The following is a 16,497-nucleotide window of genomic DNA, read 5'->3' on the forward strand; positions in this document are numbered from 1 at the left end:
ATATTTCCTATCCACATTCTGGAACCATCTCCCTCCACAATTATCTAAATCACTACAATTTCTTTCCTTGAACAAGACGCTAGAAAACAACAAAACAGGTCAGAAAGTGGTTTTTAAAAATCTCTTTGCCATTCAAACCTCAGGGAACAGAACATGCAGGGGGTCTGTGCGTTTGAGCTCATACATTTTGCTTTGTGAAGCCAGTCTTGAATTCAGAATGTTTGCAGCTAGCATTCAAGGCACATATTTGCAGTTGTACTGATGCTTTAGTTTAGAGATTATGAAGTGTATTTGCAGAATCAGCCACCATCTAAGACAGCTGGATTAAGTCAGGCTGAAGCTTTAGATGGGTACAGGAGAAGTTAGATCCAGAGTCACGGGTTGCTTGCAGATGCTGGGGCCAGTAGTGTTGCTGCTGCTGCTGCTTCCAGTGGCATGCCGAACAGACACTGCAAAGTGCACGATGAAGGACTCCATCCCTATTCCGCACGAGTGGTACCAGCCAGGGGACCTCCTGATTGGTGGGATTGCTTTCCTGAGTGTTTACTATTTCTATGAACTAACCTTCAATGGCTGTCCTTCACAGGAGCTGCTCAAGCTACCACAGTAAGGAATCAACATTTTTTCTCTTGCTTCTTGTTAGGAGATCCTAAACCCTAACCAGCTTTATAATGTGTGTCAGGTTAAACACAGAGCGCATGAGCTGTTTTCACTACAGAATCCTCCTTTTCAGTCTCTTTTTGAATTGTGTGCCTCCTGCGTTTATCTGCATCCGTGGAGGACTTTTGATACCACAATGAGATTTCTTTATATTTCAGAGCGAGAGGGAGGCATAAGGAGATATCTTAGGGGTGGGGTATAAGTCATACCAAAGTTGCATGTAGTTAGAAATGAGCAAATTCTATAGAGAACAAATGTATAAGATTGTGGAAAAGAGGAGGAAAAGAGGGGTGACAGAAACTTATAAAAACCTTCTTCAAAAGTCAAATGTATGAGTGATTGAGAAACACAGAAAATGTATGAAAATGAGAAGATGCTTCATAAAGTTTACAAAGACATAGCAAAAAAATCCAATATAGAAATGCTGAAGCTCTTATCTCTTTCTCCCCATCTTATCTTTCCCCCCAGTTGCACTTTTTCCACCCAATAAAATCTCTGACATTATTTTAGACTGTGTTTTGTTGTCCCTCCCAGTTCTTTCTGAATATTCTTCATGGTTTCCTTCTCTACTTCTTAGACACCATATTTTCTTCTTCTTTCTAATGCTGAAATCTCATGATGTTTGTAGGATTTGGCAGACAGCAGTTTCTATCTTTTTTCTGTGTGTTGTCCCATGTCTTTTTAAATGGAAAACTGTCTTGTTAGCATCATGCATCCCTGATTTTGAATTTTGAAAATGTCTCTCCCCTATTTCTTTGCTTTGGTTTAATGTTGGGATCGAGACTAAATTTTCCAACACAGAACAAAACGTTCCTGCCTCCCCCACTCTTTTTAGTCCATTGACTGCATGAAATGATGTACCCCGAGGAGTTGCGGACTGTGGTAAACAATCTGGGGATTGTTCACCAAACTCCTTTAGCCTGCATTCCCTCCTACATGGTAAGAGCTAGGAGACCACATGCTGAAGATCTGATGCATTTATTCACTCAAGAAAAGCAAAATGTGATATGGAACAGCCTGGTTTGGTAATTATGACATAATGATAATCATAGAGTAACATGTTTAAATGTTCTTACTTCGTCCTGCTATGAAGTTTTCAAGCCTGGCCCTTGAAGGCACTATGAAACCTTTGCTTTTAAAAGTCTTGACTCACCTCTTTCTTGAGAGTGGCTTTGAAATTCTAAAGAACCTCAACTGAAAACCAAGAAACTCAAAATGGGAGCAAATCTGTTCTTCTAATATGAAGCTACCTCCATAGCATAGCATAATGAGCATAGAAATGCTGGCATTATAAACAATTACAAATAAATTGCAGCTAAAGCTTTCAGAGGAAAACTCCTATTTGCCTGAATGCATAAAACAACTCTCCTGTTAAGGGACATTTAAATCTCCTTACAGTATGTTCACGAAGTTCTACCAGCACATCCTTGCATTGGTGTTTGCAGTAAATGAGATCAATGAGAACCGCAAGATCTTGTCCAATGTCACTCTCGGGTTCCACATCTACGACAGCTACAGTGACCTGAGGATGGCCTATCGTACTACTCTGGATATGTTGTTCAAACTGCATAGATATTTTCCAAACTATGAATGTGACACCCGGAAAAACCTAATGGCTGTCATTGGGGGACTCGGCTCTGATATCTCCTTCTGTATGGCAAACATCCTCCATCTTTACAAGATTCCGCAGGTAGGATCTGTGCATGGGAGGCATTTCACAAATTGCACTCTTTTCTGTAGGATTCAGAACCTAAGAAAAGCCCTGCTGGATCAGATCAGTGGGCCATCTAGTTCAGCATCCTCTCTCACGAAGTAGCTAACCAGTTAGTCTGCAGGGCCAACAGTAGGGCACAGAGGCCGATGCCTTTGATCTGTTGCTGCCTACATGAGGTCAGCAATCAAGAAGGAATAAGGTTAATGGCAAAATCAATCACTGCCTGATAAACGAACAAAATAAATATGAGACAGCTGGGTCTTCCTTAACCCCTGGACTTACCTGGGCACCTGCAGGGGCCAAAGATGCCCAGAGGACTGCTTTAGTGGGTGGAGATCCTATCTTCAAATTAGGCAGAGGTATTGGCCTTTCAGAAGCCACAAAGACACCAACAGTGGCCCCACAAGGGGCAATGGATGAAAGGGAGCCACAACACAATGAGGGGGGGGGGGTCTCAGGAAGTACTGGGTATATACTTTTTTTGGAAAATCCCTTCGTCAGGACTGTTTCCCAGAAATTGCATTATATATTCTAATGATTCAGGAAAATTTGTCTATTAATTGCTAACATGAAAAAGGCATGAACTCATCCCTAAAATATCTTGGTATTTCCCTTTAGCTCCCGTATGGCTCATTTGCCCCCAAGGAGAGGGATGCAACACAAGTGACTTCATTTATTCATATGATTCCTAATGAATCTCCTCAGTATATGGGGATTATCTGGTTGCTTCAGCATTTTGGATGGAGATGGGTTGGGCTCTTTGCTGCAGATGATGACGACGGAGAACATTTCCTGCAGGTACTGGAGCCATTGCTGTCCCAGAATGGAATATGTTTGGCCTTCACAGAAAGAATCTTAAACCAAGAGCATTTGAATTCCTTATACGTTCTTGCAGATTTAGTCTCAAATATATATGTGCCTCTCATTGACAGCAAAGCCAACACATTTATCCTCTATGGAGATACTAAGACTATTGCAGCACTTAATGCTTTGCTGCTACTAGGCAATCTGAAATACAAGGAAATCACCTCATTTAGGAAGGTGTGGGTTATGACCACCCAGCTGGATTTTGCATTATCAGGCCTTCAAAGGGGATGGGATTTTGAGTTCTTCCATGGTGCCCTTGTCTTCAGAATTCACTCAAATGAGCTTCTAGAATTCCACAAATTTCTTCAGGATGTTGAACCTCCTGGGAAACAAGGAGACGGTTTCTTCAAGGACTTCTGGGAGCAAGCATTCGACTGTACATTTTCCAATGCCTTAGAGCCAACAGATGTTAATGGTACATGTAGTGGGGAGGAGGGGTTGGAGATCCTCCCTGCCCCTGTTTTTGAAATGCGCACAACTGGCCACAGCTACAGTATCTACAATTCTGTCTATGCCACAGGGCACGCTTTGCAACTCATCGACTCTTCCATATCCAAGGAGAGATTGATGATGGGTGGTCAAAGAGCTGGACTTCAAGATGTCTCTCCTTGGCAGGTAATGCTTCCACAAGCTCTCTCTCTCTCTCATGCCAGGATGGGGGTGGAGGTCACATTCCACTGCCTCTGGGGCTTTATGGGTTTCTCCATTTCTGGGCATATGGAAGAGAAAAAAGCTAGCCAGCTTTCCTGGATCCCTCTGCAGCTTGGCTCCCTCTCTTTTTCTGCTCCCCCTTTCCTTCTTTTTGAGTTGCTGCCACCTTCTGGCCCTCAAATGGCACCTACTCCTAAACAGCTAGGGCTTTCACACCCTTTACTGCTTTCCCATTAAAACGCTCCACTCACTTGTAACTTGGGGATGAAGAGATCACCTTCTGCCCTCTACCCCTTGCCTCTCCTGGGGAAGTGTGTCCCTACTGGGTGTGGAATGATCTTGGAGTCTAGACTAACAGCATCCAAATTATAAGAGAGTTTGATAACGTAATTGAAGTGTAAGCATGCAAGCAAGGACTCAAAGGAAAAGTGGTATAAGCACAAATCCTCTGACCCTGTTCTCACTTATCCCTCACATTAAAGTATGGACAAAGAAGAAACAACCACAGCCCAGCTATTGCAAAAGCTCACTCCACTCTCTATTATTATAGGGCTGAGCAGGAGTTTTTGGAAGGGGTTGCATCTGTGATTCAGGAGGCACAAAGAGATGAGGCTCGATAGCCCCTGCTTCATATCTAATTGCAACATCTTTAACAGAAACAAATAAATTGTAGTCAACCAAGAGAATTAACTGTCTGGAGTGCCTGCAGGAAGGTTAAAGAATCTGGAGCTTTTCAGTTTAGAAAAATAGATGACCAAGAGGGGGACAGGATATTGGTTTAAAAAATTATGCCAGGGTGGAAAAAGTGGATTTTTAAAATATGTATTGGTTATAGGCCACCTATCTCACTGAGACTCAAGACGGATTGCATAGTGCGAGTCAGTACAATCAATATCACGACATTTCAATCTACATGTAATGGGTATATCTATACAATTTGCAAGATTTACAGAGAAAGAAAGAATGAAAAGAAAGGTTTTTAACAGTGTTGAAACAGAGCATAGGCAAATTCCATGACTGAATTATTAAACAACTTAGGAACTACCCAGTAGTTGAACCACTGGTGTGATCCAGCAGGTACTCCACACAAAGCACAACAAAACGGCTGCATTGCCAGTCTGGGTCTAGATGAAATGACACAAAATGTATCAGCAAGGAACAATATCTGTAAATCCTGGCATGAAGACATAGATATGTGTGTATCTCTTTTTCTTCTTCAAGCAGATCCACCCGTTCCTTCAAGGCATTTTATTTAATAACTCAGCTGGTGAAACAATATCCTTTAATGATAACCGAGAAATGGGAGCTAGATTGGACATAATGAACTTGGTCACTTTCCCAAACAAATCCTTCGAGATGGTGATTGTTGGAAGAGTGGATCCCAATGGTGTCGAAGGGAAAGAATTCATGATTCATGAGAATTTGATTGTCTGGCCAAGAAGTTTTAATAAGGTGAAGATTATAAAGTACAAGCAGGGGACCCCCAAAGAATTGTGGGGGCATCTCACAATACTCTTGTGGTTGCCAAGCAATTGCCACAACGATACTGAGGTTCTTTAAGCTATAGGCACTGCTTCTATCATTTGGGGGGTGGGGAGTTAATCTCAGATCTCTCTTACAAATCTGGGGCTTGTTTCAGATTTGTAGAACCATCTGCCTTGTCTGTTCATGTCTCCCATCTCCAGATCATCCACAGATCTGACCGTCTTCAAAATTAGATATACTGATTTGGATGACTGGAGCTGAAGAATTCCAATTCTAGGTTTTTTTATGCTGAGAAAGCTCGATAATTCACATTCAAAAACTAAAGAGAAATTTGACTTCAAAGTCCCAAATATTTGAAAACATATGAAACACCATGACTGCTTGTCCATGCCTTTGTTAAAATTTGGAGGGTTTCTGAGGCAAGCAGATAACATTTCAGCTATCGAGTGAAGGCTGAGCAATACATTTCATTTCTTTGGTTTTTATATTTTCCTCATGAAAGAGAGATGCTGCAAAAATAATATCCTGATCAGAAATGTACTAGCAGGTTACTGGATCCCTACTGGATCCCTAATGTTCTGTGACATTCCATTTCAACAGTTGGTTTCTGATAGGAGAATTTAAAAAAAAATGTACTCTGCTGTCAATTATAAACTTCCCTACTACTGCTTCCCAAAATATATTCCAAGACTCCAATCACAGTGATACAAAAGAAATATGAGTTTTACTATTTCCAAATAAAGCTCAGTTGCATACTCTCCTTTACCCATAAGCATAAAGAACAGTTACATCAGAGAATCCTATATACCTTTGCACTAATTGTTTACTGAATAAAAAAGGTTAATACAAACATCCCTTCCAAATTACATTTTCCCAGAATGCATGGCCCCCAAAACGCTTAAGTGACAGGTCAGTTATACAAACATTTCAAAAGCCAGAGCCATATTTTTGTTATGAGTTCGAAACACTTTGGGGAAGAAGCTTCTCCAAGGCTAAAATCTTGGTCATGGAATGAAAACAAGATGATATTTACCATTTGCCCAGAGACTTTTCTTGCCTACCATGAGATCTGCAGTTAATCTCAGAAGTGAGGGAAAAAGAATTTGCCATCATAGCATGTTTACCTCATGTGTCTCTGTGTTTTTGCTTGAATGAATGCTCACACAATAGGTTTAGAGGAGGGGTCCCCAAAAATGCCTTAACAGTTTCATCAGCTACTGGCCCATCCTAAGTCCTTTTCACATTTTTCGATAGGGACAGCCCCTGTCTCTGTGTAATGACCGCTGCAAGCCTGGCTACCAGAAGAAAAAGAAGGAAGGGGAGAAATTTTGCTGCTATGATTGTTCTCCATGCCCAGAAGGGAAGATCACAGACAAGACAGGTAGTTGATGTGTGGCCACATTGTGCACATAATGCCTTTGATAATCCACTCCTGCAAGGAACTAGGAGTGTGTACACCACAGCAGGCATCTGGCTCTTCTTTGCTATTGCATGATCTCTTCATGGGCCTGCTGTCTTTGTTGGTCCTGTCAGGTGAGTGGGGAATAGGTCTACCAACTCTGGAAGGCTAACTTCCTGGAGAGCTGAGGCTGGAGCCTGTGAGGGTGGAGTGTGGGGAGGAAAGGGAGGCCAGCTGGGATGTGGTGCCAAAGAGTTAACCTTCTGAAGCTGCTATTGTGTTTCTAAGGTAGCTCACCTCTATAGTCTGGAAGTCTGTGGTCATTTCAGGAGAACTCCAGGCCCCACCTGCAGATTGGCAACTGTGGATGCTCTGGGTCTAGTCTAACGTTACCAGGTGCCCACTGGTGGCCCCTTATCCATCGATTGCTGAGCAATGGGCGGGAGGGTGCAAACTCCCGGAGCGTACCCACCACAGGCACGCACCTCAGGAGCATGCACCATGCTTGTGTTCCCACCCCTCACACTGGCGGCAGGAGCATCCCTGTGCTTTGATTTGGCCCTAAACTGGTGCGATGACATCACTTCCAGAAGTGATGTCGCCATGCACTTCAGGTGGTGACGTCACTTCCAGAAGTGATGTCACCATGCTGCTGCCAGGCCCCTATCCTCCCACTGAGAGGATAGAGGGACCTAGAAATCCTAGCGTAGCCCTTGGGTAGCTACTCTTGGGTCTGAGAAGTTCAGAGTGGTTCATTGAGCTGACGCTTCAGGAAAGGCCTTCAGCCAAGGCCTCAGAGTTCTGGAACTCTGGAGGTGGGTCCAGCCTGGCATTGCTGGATATATTGTGAGCCCTGAACCTTCCCTTGAGGTGTTTGTCCTCTGAAGAGTCTGTTTCTGAGTCTAAGTCCAGCCCAGGAAGAGTCTTGACAATCTCTTACTAGCCTCTCCCACAAATACAGTTTAGCCATCAGTGCCCTAAGCCTTGTTTGAGATGTAAGGGCTAGCCCAATGGCAACCATTGTCCTCATAATGCTCTTCAAAATGTTGTAGCAATTCTCACTCTTTTATATATATATAAAGACAAGTCTCCGGACTGATTCATTAACGCCTAGCCCATACCCCTGGACCTAAATTTGGAGAGTACATTCCTTTCATGATGTAAAGACCCAATGAGAAGGGATTTTAAGAAATTTGCTTCCCTAAAGGTGTAAAAAGAGGTAAAATGTGTTTTCCCAAAGGATACAGCTCCCCTGAGTGGCTGGCAGGCTGATGCCTGCTTGCACCCCCGCCCACTGCCAGCTCGGCCACTCTTCCCTGATTGGGCCAACCTTTCAAGGTCATTTGCATATACGGCCTGATTGGGCCTCACCCCCCCCCCCCCATTCTAAACAGTATGCCGTTGCTATTGGGAGTCATTGAATATGTCTTGAGGTAAAATCCACCTCCCAGTCTTCCCCTAAAAGTTCACTAGAGTTGCCAATCCCCCTGTGGGGCCTGGCTTTCTTGTATGGCTAACAGCGAAAAGGAGCAACCACTCAAATAGACACTCAATGGACAGGAATACACATGAGTCGGATATAGAGACACAAATAAACAAATAAAGGCAGTCAATACAATATATAGGTGGAAATTCAGCCAAAATCACCAAGTCAAATGTTAAGTAACACAAAGTATGTCACACAAACATTCACAGTGCAACGAAAATACATGGGAAAACATCCAGCAAGTGGAATCCCAAAAATAATGTAAGTCTAGGTCAATGCAAGTTCCAATTAGCTCAATTATCTGTAGTGTTCCAGGTGGAGAAGAAGAAGATAGTGGGATGCCAGTAGCAGAGCCCATGATGCCCGACAGTCAGCGCTGTCTTGATTCCGCTGTTTCGTGTCTATAACATCTTCAGGGGCAAAGTTCTCCCACTGTACTACAAAAAACATCAATTAACAATATGCTAGTACATGAACATACATAATTGTGTAAAAAAATTAAGAATATCGACCCTATTACCAGTGAATGATAGTCAAAGTACTCAATTAAGTATTTAGTCAATTACGGAGCAGTCACATATGGCGTCCTCTTGCGCAGTGCTTAACAACAGGGTGGGATTATTATACACAGCACTAATTAACGCTTTGATCTGATTTAAAGGGGCCCCTATAGTTGGGCCCGCTTAAACTAAAATTCTTATAAAAGAACAACAATTCTATAAAAATCAAGAAAGCTCCAGTTCTCTATTGAGACCCTCGGGTTTCAGGCTATTCAACGTAAAGATCCACTGTGCCTCTCTCCTGAGTAATGTTTTTTGCTGATCACGTATAGGGACGCTCTGGATGGAAAATAAAACTACAAATGTGAAATCAGCCCCTCTCGGTGACCACATCTGACAAAGTTGTCCACCAGTGGGGCTTCAAGTGTTTTTCAACATATACGGGACGTGTTCCAACAGCCGAGTTTTTTACTGTCTCTTCGTGCTCCCTATGTACAATTTATTGCACTTGCCAACAATGAGATAAACTACACCTGTAGATTGACCAGTGGTGAAAGATTTTATTTGAACAACCTTGCCATATGTTGGAACAGAAATGTGCTCTCCTGTAATGGCTAAGGGGCATAAGCAGCAATGGGCGCACGTATCATGGCCACGTGGGGAATTAGGAATATTGTAATTACCCTTAAAATCAGAGTGCACAACAAGATCCTTCAAATTTCTTGTCCTCCTAAAGCCTATTGATGGAGGTATATCACAGCCAGGAATGTCTCGTATGATTGGCCAACGTTTATGAATCACTCTCCGAATTTGTTGGGCTTTAGGTGTAAAATCAATAGCCCACCTGATGCGGTCATGAACTGGCCTGGACTTCACTTTCAATAACTCACCACTAGGTATCTGATTAGCATGAATACTAGCTCTCTGCAACACTTCACTGGGGTACCCTCTGTTCTAAAATGATTGTACTACATTAGTAGCCACTCTCTTGTATTCCAAATGTTCAGTAGCATTACGTTTGAGATGGAGCAATTGGCCATATGGAATGTTAACTTTAAGTTGATGGGGATGATGTGAACCAAACTCTAAATATGAATTATGATCTGTCAACTTCTTAAAGGGCTTGACTCCTAGGATATTGTCAGTCCTCTTATATACAGTGAGATCCAAAAAATTTATACTCTCCCCACTAACCTGCCACGTAAACTGAATATTGCTATCTACAGAACTGAACCATTTACCAAAAGAGTCCATGTCATTAACATTAGAAATAATAAAAAAACAATCATCAATGAATCTCCGATAAACTACAATGTTATGGAAAAAAGGATTGAGGGACTCATTGAACATCATAGTCTCCTCCAAATTTGACATATAGAGATTACCCACACTCGGGGCCGTGGCACACTGCATGGATACCCCTTTCTTTTGAAAATAAAATTGATCAGCAAAACGAATTTTTTTTCCAACCACAAGATCATAAAATTTTATTAACAATTCTGTAGAGGGGAATGAGTCAGTGCGGGATCTCAAAGTGGCAAAACGATGATACAAGACTCCAGAATAGGGGTGACATGCTTTGCTTTATTCAAACACTTTTGTGAAGCTTGGGTACTATGCTATTATACTACAAAACCAACTCAACCCCCCCCCCCAATCAAGCAATGTTACTTACCGAAAGTATTATAACTGGATTCAAAGAAATTAAATACCATAGTGAAGCTCGTTGATAATAAAAGTAAGCAGGAATGAGAGCCTATAAAATGCCTCCTTTCAATAAAAAAAAACAAACACTGAGAAATCATTGCAAGGAATTCCTCCCTCTCTGACCTGATTGCAAAGGCAGCAATGAAAGTTGGACCTGAATTGGAATGGATGGAAGTTGGACCTGAAATGAGACTGAGATACGACTCACTTCCATTTTTTTCCAGATATGGAGGATTGTATCAAGTGTCCAGAAGATCAGTATCCAAGGACAGAAGGTGATCGATGTGTGCCCAAGACTCTACAGTTTCTGTCTTATCAAGAACTTTTAGGGATCACTTTGACGGCTGTTGCTCTTTCTTTTTCCCTGATCACATTTTGGGTTCTAGCAGTTTTCATCACACACCAAGATACCCCCATAGTTAAGGCCAACAACCGCGATATCACCTACACACTCCTCATTTCCCTCTTGCTGTGCTTCCTCTGTTCCTTTCTCTTCATTGGACGACCTGGGCAGACAACCTGTTCCATCCAACAATCTGCTTTCAGTATCATCTTCTCAGTGGCTGTTTCCTGTGTGCTGGCCAAAACCATCACTGTGGTTGTAGCTTTCATGGCTACCAAACCGGGATCCAACATCAGGAAATGGGTGGGGAAAAGACTGGCCAACTTCATTGTCCTTTCCTGTTCCCTTATTGAAGCAGCCATTTGTATCGTGTGGCTGGGAACCTCTCCCCCGTTTCCCGATTCTGACGCACATTCGCTGACTAGGGAGATCATAATTCAGTGCAATGAAGGATCTGCCATCCTGTTTTATATTTCCTTGGGCTACTTGGGACTTCTGTCCCTCATCAGCTTGAGTGTGGCTTTCCTAACCAGACATCTGCCAGACAGCTTTAATGAAGCCAAGTTCATCACCTTCAGCATGCTGGTATTTTGCAGTGTTTGGGTGTCTTTCCTTCCAACCTACCTAAGCACCAAAGGGAAATACATGGTCGCCGTGGAGGTCTTCTCTATCTTGGCATCCGGTGCTGGGTTACTGATCTGCATCTTTTCCCCCAAATGCTACATTATTGTTCTGAGGCCTGAGCTGAATAATAGGGGACAGCTAATGAGGAGGGCAAAATATTAAAACCATCCTATTATTTGTATTCTGGATCATACATAGAAAAATGACCATGGGTCTAATAGAGGTGCCAGTCTAATCCATTCCGCTTATATATCTGAAGGAAACACAACCAATTTATGACTAATTCCTATAAATTACACTTGTGATCGCATGATTACTGAATTTTGTTTCTTGACATGCAGAATTTTGGAGTTTTAAATGAGCATATATGGAATGTCCACATGTACCATTACTGTCAAATGTGTATAGGGGTATGTATGGATTGAATTGAATTGAAAAGTGAATTTCACTACATGCACAGCAACCGTTTTTCAGACAATGGAAGAGGTCTCTTGAAGGACGTCATGCTTCCCTCTTGCTGACTCACTTAAGAGCCGAGGCTGGATCCTTTTTGTGTACGTATCTCCATCTTGTGGCGTGTGGAGTTGCAGGCACAGAACTAGCAGCCGTCAGGCAGTTCAGCGGGAGGAAAAATTTGTTCGTGGAGGTATTTGAAGACATACTTGTGTGACTTCAGAGAGAAGCAAGCCTGCACCATTTTGACCCCAGATCAGATTTGTTCTAGGAAATGTTCCAATTTTGCATTGAATTGCTGTATGGAGTCAACCAGAGTTGTCATGAGAAGGGGAATTTCTTTTTCCAAAATTCACTTTTCTAGATAGATCCACTGATTCCTTTTATTCTTTTCTTTCTGCTTTAAAAGCAAGGTTTCTCTTTCATTTCTCTTTGTAGGGAAATCAATCGCGCTCCCTTCTAACCTCAGTGCTTTCAGTTATTTTATGTTACGCACCACAAGGTGGTGCTCTAGCAGGCGGACAGGAAGGTTTGGGAAGACATTGCCTGCCTCTGACCAGCTAGTCAAAATCTGAAATTTGGTTGAACTTCTTTCCCTGCCCTTCCTCTCTTCAAATGTCCTATTTATTCATAATAGAATTGATTAGAAACAGACTCCAAATTCCTAAACAGAGGAAATGAGACTGATTGTTGGATTTCAGGGAGAAACTGGGTAAAATTGAATTAATAGAATTTGTCTTCATGATAGAGTCAGCTATGATTTCTTCAAAAGATTTGCAGGGTTTTTTTCACAGAATAGAAATGAAGACAAAGCAAAGTCTCCACAGAACAACTTCCGCAGTTGCTTTCTTGACCAAATGTTATAACATTTAATTCACATAATATTCCCTCTAATCCTACTATTTCTCATTTTCTTCTAAGGTAAAGTTACAGTCAATATAGAATTCAACAGATTACATAATGCTCATCAAAAAATGTCCATGGACCACAATTGGTCCTTTACATCCCAATTCTTTTCCAAATAATCTTTAATTTTTTCCCAATCCATCAAAAAATCATTTGAGCTTTGTTCTTTTAACTTTCTAGTTAGTTTGTCCATTTCCACCATGTGCAAAAGTCTTTGTATCCATTCATCAACCTCTGGTATCTTATCCTGCTTCCAATATTGCACGTACAACAGTCTTGCAGCTATAATCATATATCATAATAGAGTTCTGTCCTTCATATTTACAGTTTCCATCTTATGTTCTTCTGAGAGGTTTGTTCTCTATCCCTAGAACCATAGAACCCAACCATACGGTTGGAAGGGATATCTAGGTCATCTAATCCAACCCCCTGCACAATGCAGGAAATTCACAAGTACCTCCCCCCCACACCCCCCAGTGACCCCTGCTCCATTCTCAGAAGATGGCTAAACACTGTCAGGTTCCTGAGGTGAACTGACCTGGGGAAAATTGCTATCTGGACCCCAAGGTGGCGATCGGCCTTACCCTGGATATGTAAGAAGGGACCACGAGAACTAAACACTGATGTAACCCTTCCTGTCCTCCCTCTCATGATCTGCCTAGGTTCACAGAATCAGCGTTGCTGTCAGATGGCCATCTAGGCTCTGCTTAAAAACCTCCAAAAAAGGAGAGCTCACCACCTCCTATGGAAGTCTGTTCCACATAGGGATTGCTCTGTCAGGAAGTTCTTCCTAATGTTTAGCTGAAAACTCTTTTGATTTAATTTCAACCCATTGGGTCTGGTCCAATCTTCTGGGGCAGCAGAAAACAACTCCGTGCCATCCTGTATATGTTGGCCCTTCAAGTACTTGAAGATGGTTATCATACCACCTCTCAGTCATCTCCTCTCCAGGCTAAACATACCCAGCTGAGCCTTTGTCTCCACCTACTTTAGGGCATGAGACTTGAAGTTGTAAAGGGGCAGGCCTGGGCCATTACCAGTCCCAGCCAATCGAGAGAGGCACAGGAGAGATTATAAAAGTTGGCTTTGACTCTCAACTATTGACTTTTCTTTCAGCAGCTGCCCATCCACTCTCTTTTTAAAAGGACACAAGAGTGTGGAAATAACTGGACACCTTTTACAACCAGGCAGAAATTTTCAAAAACGTATTCATTTTGGATCTGAAAGGGGACTTTCCCACCTGTTTCAAGTTGTTCTTCAGGTTGGGCTCTAGCATTAACAGGCCGGGTCCAATGGGACTTGTTAGATCATACCTTGGTATAGCAAGTACAATGTGGGCAGTTAGTGCATCGGTAGGGATACCTGGAAAACCCTCTGAGACAGAAGACAATTAGGGGAAGTTTTCCAAGCGACACACTATTGGCTTGTGCAGGAATGGGCTGGAGAAGGATTCTTTTGGTGTAGCAAATGAACACTTAATAAACTGGGGAAACGGGAAGCTGCTTTATACTGAATCAGTCCATTGGTCCACCATGGTCAGTATTGTCTACTCAGACAGACATCAGCTTTTCAGGATCTCAGGCAGAGGTCTTTCACATCACCTACTGCCTGTTCCTTTCTAACTGGAGATGTCAGGGGTTGAGCCTGGCACCAGGAAGATCTAGGTCTGAGCCACAGCCCCTTCCCAAGAGGGAGGCAAGAGGGGAGTGTGAGGTGTGACACTTCTCAGTACAGCTTGGCCATGCAGGCAAGAAAAATGTGGTCTGAAGTGATGCCATCAGATTGTAGAGCCAAATTATATCTGCCTAGCATGCTGGTAGCCTAAGAGACCACCTGTTAGTGGTGGTGAGCTATCCTAGTTAAGGAAGGAACATACTATGATGTGGATTAGCCCTTTTTATTTCAGGCAGTAAGCCATATTAGTCTGCAGTAGAATAGCAGGATTTGAGCCCCGTGGTACCTTAGAGGCCAAAAAAGGCCAAAAAGAGTTTCAGGGTATAATTTTTCAAGACTCAAAGCTCCCTTCATTAGATACCCTCCTAGGTTATTAAAAGCTGAGAGCCAGTTTGATGTAGTGGTTAAGAGTGGCAGGACTCTAATCTAGAAAACCAGGTTTGAATTTGCACTCCTCTGCTTTAAGCCAGCTGGGTGACCGTGGGTCAGTCACAGCTCTCTCTGGGCTCTCTTTGCCCCACCCACCTCACAGGGTGGTGGTTGTAAGGATAATAATATACTTTGTAAACCATTCTGAGTGGGTGTTAAGTTGTCCAGAAGAATGGTATATAAATTGAATGTTGTTGTTGTTATTGTCTTTAAGGTGCCATTGGACTCAGATCCTACCACGACATTTAATTTAGCATGCATACTTATTTCTCAGGTTTTAAATTCTGGTTTCGGGGGAAATGCATCTTTGGACATCAAGTGATAATTGGTTTATATTTTGTGGGCTATTTCCTCCTCACATGTATGTTGATCTGGATAGCTTTGTCACTGAGTTTTTTTGCTGGTGAGAAAGGAAAAAGGTGTCCCATTTGATCACTTGAAAAGGTTTCACTGGAGACCATGGGACATGCATGGACAAAAGCCAGGTGGGGTGACAGCCATAATACGGAGAGGAATTGGGTAAGATCAAGTGAAAAAGGCTGGCTTGATACAGGCCACTGTTTTCAACAGCACTCTCATCCCACAAAGAGATCACCATTTCGAATTAAATCATGTTTCTGCTGTCCTTGTTATTAAATGTTTCTAAAACACAATATTTTATCTGAGGGACAGGCATATTTCCTCATTCTTCTATTAACTTGGAGAATTTCTAAACTTAAGTCCTGAATCAAACCATGCACTATTTATCACATATTTTAAGTTTCTTCACTTTCTTTATATTATTTCCCTCTCTTTAAAATATTACTGCACATATGTGTATTGATGAAATATGGCAAAATTGCAGCCTGGATGCGGCTGTGTATATTACTGCAACAAGGCTCACATTTGTGCAGTAAAAACAAAGAAGAGCCTTGTGGCATGTTAAACACTTAACTTTTTAATCTATGTACAATTTTTCTTGGCTTAGAACTCCCTTCACCGGATGCACTGGATAAACAGCCCATGAACGCTTCTGAATTGCAGAGAGGTAGCAGATACGAACTGACACAATTCTTGACAAGAGCATAGACTCGTGAACTTTGTCTCGTGTGTTTTGACCCATCATTACTCTGCATGAATCCATTTGGCTGCAGGTGACTAACACAGAAGTGTTCATGAAGAAAAAGCCATTAATCGCGGCAGCAAGTGAGCCCTACTTGCAGTCTTCCAGGTGCCACAAGTCTCTTGTTTGTTTTTGCTGTGACCAGTGCACATGGCTGCCCCTCTATAAGTTTGTGCAGAGTTTATTGAGGTAAACACATGCTTCTATCTGTTGTCAAGAAACCAAAAGGGGTGAAAAGCAGCCTCTGTTTATTGATTCCATATGTAAAACAAGAATAATGAATCTGAAATTCCAGAATCAGGATAAGATTATCATTGGCGGAAACTTTAGTTACCTTTCTTTGTCAATTATGAGGTCCCCCTTCTCTCCTTGTCTGAATAATAAATCAGGGCTTCAAACTTGGTGATCTTAGAAGCATAAAAGGTTTATTATGAGAAGTTCTCATAGATAAGCCTGATGCACACACTATCACAGCAGGGCACATGTCAAAAAACAAG

At 42.3% G+C, this 16,497-nt stretch overlaps 1 protein-coding gene across 1 annotated transcript; it reads left to right on the plus strand.

Moving 5' to 3' along the window:
* The first annotated feature begins 463 nt into the window (after positions 1–463).
* LOC129330268 (vomeronasal type-2 receptor 26-like) lies at positions 464–11,598 on the plus strand. The gene is made up of 6 exons (XM_054980307.1): positions 464–606; positions 2,059–2,350; positions 2,993–3,856; positions 5,117–5,344; positions 6,632–6,758; positions 10,694–11,598. The coding sequence occupies exons 1-6, from the start codon at positions 464–466 to the stop codon at positions 11,596–11,598; spliced, it is 2,559 nt and encodes an 852-aa protein (XP_054836282.1).
* Positions 11,599–16,497: the final 4,899 nt, after the last annotated feature.

This window comes from Eublepharis macularius, chromosome 5 (assembly GCF_028583425.1).
Source record: "Eublepharis macularius isolate TG4126 chromosome 5, MPM_Emac_v1.0, whole genome shotgun sequence".
NCBI classification, from domain to species: Eukaryota; Metazoa; Chordata; class Lepidosauria; order Squamata; family Eublepharidae; genus Eublepharis; species Eublepharis macularius.